Raw genomic sequence first — 6,408 nt, 5'->3', positions numbered from 1 at the left:
TCGGAATGACCTGGTGATACAACTTGAATCCCTTCCTGTTGGCATTAATGAAAGATTCATGTCATTGTGCATCTGCATTGGCAAAAATAAATATGCAACTATTTTCAGCTGCTATACCCCAAACATGAACTCAAATGAAATAGACAAAAAACAGTTCTTATGTGAGCCAGATGTCTTCATCTATGATAAACTTCTACTTGGTGATTTCAATGAACGTGTAGGTTGTGATACATCTATTTGGGGTGACATAATAGGGAAGCATGTGATTGGCAAGGCAAACTCAAATGGCCATCTATTGATACCGTTCTGCAGTGAGTATGGACTTATGATTTCCAATACTATTTTCCAACTCCTCAACCACGACAAAGCTACCTGAAAGCATCCCCGATCAAACGATTACATAATTGATTACATAATTGTGAGGTCTTCCATGAGGGAAGTAACACGTTCTTTCTCCATTAGGGAATGCTGGTCTGACCACAGACTAATACGATGAAAGGTGAATTTTACTATCTTTGTCCCATTCATAGCAATCGCACTCGACCAATTCGAAATGTGGATGTCATAAAGCTGAGGAACAATGAAAATTTAACCTCATTTCAAACAACCTGTGACAACAAACTTGCTAGCATCTCATTAAATCAGAATAGTATCCTTTTAAAAATGCTGTATTTGAGCCATTTTTTGAAACACTTGGGTTTTTTTTTAACAGGAAGCGACAAGTTTGATTTGAATCGAATGTTCCAAACATCCCCCCTCTTTTAAATTATATGCACAAGTGCCACTGTCAATGAATTTCAAATAGAAATAACGCCAGAAAACACAATGAGCTTAAAACGGGCAGAGATATATGCCAATTGAGACAAATCAAACAGATATTGTGGCAAAGGGAGGCAAAAGAATTGCAAGATGCTGCGGACAGATGTGACTCCAGGTCATTCTACCAGAATGTAAAGGATGTTTTGGACGTGTTTCTGGTGGCTCAACTCTCACACTTTAACTGAAGGTAATCTTCTGACAATTAAAAAGATCACGATGTGCTGGTAGAGCACTTTTCAAATGTTCTGAATATGGACGCAATTGTTGATGAAGAACTGACCATCGAACTACCACAAAGACTTGTCCTTGAAGAACTGTCAGTTGCTCTATCAAATGCTGAAATAAAAAAAAAACATAAAACAGCTCACGAATAGAAAGTCGCCTGGGAACAATGGCATACCAGTAGAGATATGTAAATGAGGTAGCAGTCTCCTGCTGATCTAGTTATGTGGACTATTCTCATTAATCGGAAAATCGGGATCAGTCCCACAGGAATTCAAAGTCGCTTCTATTATCCGTCTTTATAAGCACATAGGAACAAATATGAATGACAACTATAGAGGTAATCTCCCTTTTGTGTGTTGCTGGGAGGTCCTTGGAAGGGTTATCTTAAATAACTAAATGATGCCCTTGCCAGCTTAATGTTGCCTGAATCTCTGTGGATTTCGGGCTGGTAGAGCGACAGTAGATATGCTTTTAGCCTAAGGCAGCAGCAAGAAAAGGCTCGTGAGCAAAACCGAGATCTTTTTGTCACTTTTGTAGATCTAACTAAAGCTTTCGACACTGTTTCTAGGAATGCTCTTTGGGTTGTCCTTAGAAAGCTAGGTGCTACAGAAAGGATGCTCAATGTCAGCATTTCTTTCGATCAAGGGATGATGGATTTTGTCAGATCAAGCGGGGAAGTGTCCAATTCATTCACGGTTTCAAATCGGATAAAACATGGCTGTGTTCTTGTACCACTCTTATTTGCTTTGTATTTCACTGTGACGTTGGAAACAGCGTTCGTGGGTGGTAAAACAGGAGTAAAGTTTGAGTACAGAACTGGCGGCTTATTCAACCATCAACGCTTTAAAGCAAAAACTAAGACTTTGGTGCAAACAGTTCGAGATTTGCTCTTTGCAGACGATTGCGTGCTTTTAGTACACACACTTGAGGACATGCAATGGAGTCTAAACAACTTCTCTCGTGCATCGAAGGCTATTGCTCTGACTACCAGCATCAAGAAAACTGAGCTTGTCCCTCAACACATTCGTGACCATTTTCCCGCTGTTCCCTTTGCTGTATATGTTAATGAGAAAGCATTAATCACTATTTCCTCCTTCATTTAACTTGATTCCATTGTGTCTAATGATGCGATGATGGAGTATCGTGGAATATCGTTTCTGTGTATTGGTGGAAAGATACTTGTTCGACTTATTCTTGACAGGATCATCAAACACATTGTAAATAATATCTATCAAACACGTTGTGAATAATAATGCTCTGTTCCGATAGGTCATGGAGAAGGTACGTGAGAAAAATCAAGAATTACTCTTGATATTCGTTGATCTTACTAAGGACTTCGACACTTTTAACCGACAAATACAATGGAAAGTTCTGAAAAATCTTGGTATACCTGACAAGATGTTGAATGTTATCGTATATCATGATGGAATGAAGGCTGCTGTCGTGTCTGGTGGGGAATCTTCGGCTTCCTTCGACGTTAGAAATGGCACAAAGCAAGGTTGTGCTATAGACCCTATTTTGTTTGCACTCTTTTGGTATGTTGTTGGCGACGTACAAAGTAGTGTCAAATTCCAGTTTCGAACAAGTGGTGGACTGTTCAATTATCAGCGTTTCAAAACCAGAACACTGCCATGTACCAGTATAATTTGGGATCTACTTTTTTCAGCTGATGCAGCACTAATAGCGACCTCTTTAGCGGAAGTTCGGAAACTTTTAGACCGGTTTTCTGCTGCATGTATAGCCTTTGGTTTGACTATCAGCACAAAGAAGACAGAAGTTATCCATCAAAATTGCCTTACTCCTAAACAAATTCGTTGTGTCATGCGGATGACACCGGATGACAATTTGCCTGACACTCCTATACAGGTTGATGGGAAAAGCCTACATTATTTGAAGTCATGTACATATCTTGGTAGTAAAGTGAATTTGAATGCTTTCCTTGATGGATGATGAAATCATCAACAGTCTTGCAAAGGCGACCAATGCATTTGACAAACTCTGTCATCACCAATGGAATGAAAGAGGTATCACACTTGACACCAACGTACAGGACTATAAAGCAGCCATTCTTACTTCTCTCTTGTATGGCTCAAAATCGCGGATACTCTGTAGACAATACATTAACCAACTAGACATGCTCCACAAAAACTGTGTAAGGACAATCTGCAGTTATTTACTAAAAGACAAAGTTTCTAACACCGATTGTTTATTAAGTGGAATTAAGAGCTTCCTTATATAATCACCATTGCGCTGGCCTGGCCATATCCTAAGAATGAGTGACGAAAGAATACCCAAAGTCCTCATGTACAGCCAACTTGAAGATGGGCACAGGAATGTTGGTTGACCATTGCTCAGATACGAGGACAAGCTGAATAGTAACCTCTTAGAGATGAAGATAGCTCACAACACTTTTGAGTAAACGGCCTTCGAACGAACAAAATAGAGATCGTCGTGTCAAAATGGTATTAAAAACTTTGTTACAACCAGCATTAACAGGCTTCGGAGAAAAGCGGCTGCAAATATACCACCTGCACTGACCTGTAATCCTCATACTTGCAACACCTGTGGACTCCTTTGCAAATCTTTGGCAGGACTTAAATGGCACATTCAACATAAGCATTATGTCTGACAAAGAGAGTGTACGTTGTCAGAGCCCCATACGTCGAAACTGATCGGCTCTTCCACAGATTCTGCCTCACGAATTTATGTTACAGGTATTTGTAATCTTTGAAAATAATCTTTGAGCTATTGTTTCGGAGTACACTGTAACGTACATTAGCTACGTATATGAAAAGCATTGGTTATGAACAGTTAGTGCTTTTTGTATAAATGACCAAATTGTTTCTTTTTTCATCATAGGGCTGTTATTGTGTCACATGTAGCTCAACAATAACACAATAACAACAAATGTTCGATGGCTTCAATTAATATCTAACAATTCGTTTACAAAGATGATGGTTGTTGTGACAGGTGATCTTTTGCTTAAACACATGAAACTGTCAATAGAACTTCCTGACAATGGCATCACAGGTTTTTCTGTGTGTGGCAGAGGGCTTTGGAAACAGGATGCTTAGAACCATGACAGCATTGGCAAAGAACAAAGCAAGATGCCGTAACAATTCGGAGATTTGAATTCTGAACGCAGAATGTCGAAACAAATAACACAAATAATTATACCCAACAATGTGATACTGCTAACACTTCGTCTGCCAACATCAATCAAAGAGAAAATAAGTACGTTCTGAATCTTTTACTCAGTGCGTCAATGAATTAAAGGCTTGCGTGTTGAAGGTCGTAGTTTGTATCCTAAGAGGAGAACTACATTTTGTCTTTGACCTGAAACCATTTGTAGTATAATAATTAACACTCTAAGCAGCGCAGGGTGGAAGTCTGAAAATAGCTCGAACACAATGCAATGAAGGGATGCTTTCTAGGTTAGTCTTTCGTCCCTCATTGTTGGGGTAAATATAGCAGAAGTACATTTCAGAGTATTTGTTAAAAGAAATAGTATCCCTACACGTGCGAAGATCAAGATTTTAAATTTTGCATTATATATAAGTTGAAGGGACTAGAAATCAATAAAAGCAACTATAAATTCCATTGAAAACATTGAAACATATTATAGAATACTAGCTGCATACTTTCTAATTAAAGCAAAAAATTATTATCAAAAGTTTAAAAGTTTTTCACTGGCTGAAACCATGACTATAGCAATAGAGTTAAAAATGTAAAATTTTAATCAGAAAAAATAAAACATTAAAATAAATAGATAGTCATTTTTACACAAAGATGGAAAATATCATTAATCATGTAATTTTAAATATTGGCTTCATGTTTAATAAAAAGATATTAATAAAAATTATGTATGAATGACATTTTTATGTTATTACGTGTATATATGTAGTAAAAAAATAACGTTAGAAAAAAATAAAGCCTTTCCTTACTTTTGTTTCCTTTTCAATTAGTCATTTTGATAACATGGAAAATTTTCAGAAAATGATGAAATGTCAAAACCAGTATTTCATTTATTTCTTTTTCAGGCAATGTTTTAGCAAATTGGAAATTTTTTAGAAACTTTGTAAATAACAGAAAATCAAGAAGTAAATTGACCGTCCAATTGTGTCTTAATTAAAAGCTGTCCCTTTTTTTACCTTAGCATTTTACATTTACTTCATTTACATTTTCTTTATAAAACTATCTGAATATTTAATGTCGATTTAAAAGAAATGATGGACTACAAAAATTTAGAACAAAATACACCAGTAATAAAAATCATTGAAGCATTAAAAAAAGTTGACAAAGAACATTGAATACATAAAACAAATATAAAAAAACCACCTAAATAAACATGTTTTAATCAAAGTCAGTTCGAGAGAAAGGAATTTATAAACTGATCTAATTATATTGAAAGCAAACAAGTCTAAAGTATAGAGAATTAAAAAAAATCAACAATAAGAATATTAATTCTCTTATCAAATACTATTACTAAGTAACAAAATGCAAAACAATTGCACAGATTCTATCAAGACGGCCATTACTTTGTGCAGAACTAAATCGTGTGCCTCTTGTTCATTGTGGTAGATAATGATCTGCTAAAGTCAATTTACAAATTATATCCCATACTGTTTAAGGAAATTTTGTTTGAATAGTTAAGAGTTTCTATCTTTTTCACCCAACAGTCGGTGAATTTGACATAGTTTTGCATTGCTGAAGAATGAAATTAACTGAGATAATTTAAAACTAATGAGTAATACTCTCTTTGGCAAAATTACAAAAGCAACGCAAAATAAAATACAATCCTGAAAAATAAAGTCAAATACATTAAAATAAAGAAGCAACTAATAACAGAAAAGCAACTGGTGCCAAAGGACAAATGGTTTTCTGATATTTCAAGAAAGTGATAAATTGCTTGATCCGAGATAATGCCACAAATAAATTGAAATACGGAAACTACAGGAGAAAGAGGAACCTAAAAGATTTCCGAAGAAAAACAAATAACATCGAACAATTTTGGTCGCTTAGGTTTTAATTAATCTTCGTTCCTTTCCCTTTAGTTGCAATGAGTGTTCTGATTGATTTATTTTTTTGGATTCTACTATCCAATTTATTTAAAGTTTAAGTTTCATTAATGAAGCGAAAACGCAGAGTTCACTATGATTTGAAGGAATAAAATACGCCAAAATTTGTCTAAATGAAATAAAATAAAATCACTTGTAATAAATTAATTCCATACTCAGTGCTTCCAGCAGACGTCTTTATTGTCATTTCGAATGACATGTATTTTTACAAACTTAAATATCGCAAGCGAATTATCTACGGTGAGAGAATGAATGAAAAGAAGAAAGAGAGGGAGAGAGAGAGAGA

The 6,408-nt window shown here is 35.6% G+C and overlaps 1 protein-coding gene across 1 annotated transcript; it reads left to right on the top strand.

Moving 5' to 3' along the window:
* Window positions 1-2,316: 2,316 nt before the first annotated feature.
* LOC106874457 (uncharacterized) lies at window positions 2,317-2,994 on the top strand. The gene has a single exon (XM_014922196.1). It carries the CDS (start codon window positions 2,317-2,319, stop codon window positions 2,992-2,994), a length of 678 nt encoding a protein of 225 aa, XP_014777682.1.
* The last annotated feature ends 3,414 nt before the right edge of the window (window positions 2,995-6,408 follow it).

This window comes from Octopus bimaculoides, chromosome 5 (genome assembly GCF_001194135.2).
Source record: "Octopus bimaculoides isolate UCB-OBI-ISO-001 chromosome 5, ASM119413v2, whole genome shotgun sequence".
Lineage (NCBI taxonomy): Eukaryota > Metazoa > Mollusca > Cephalopoda > Octopoda > Octopodidae > Octopus > Octopus bimaculoides.
The sequence above is the reverse complement of the archived record's forward strand: the minus strand, read 5'-3'. Positions and strand labels throughout refer to the sequence as shown.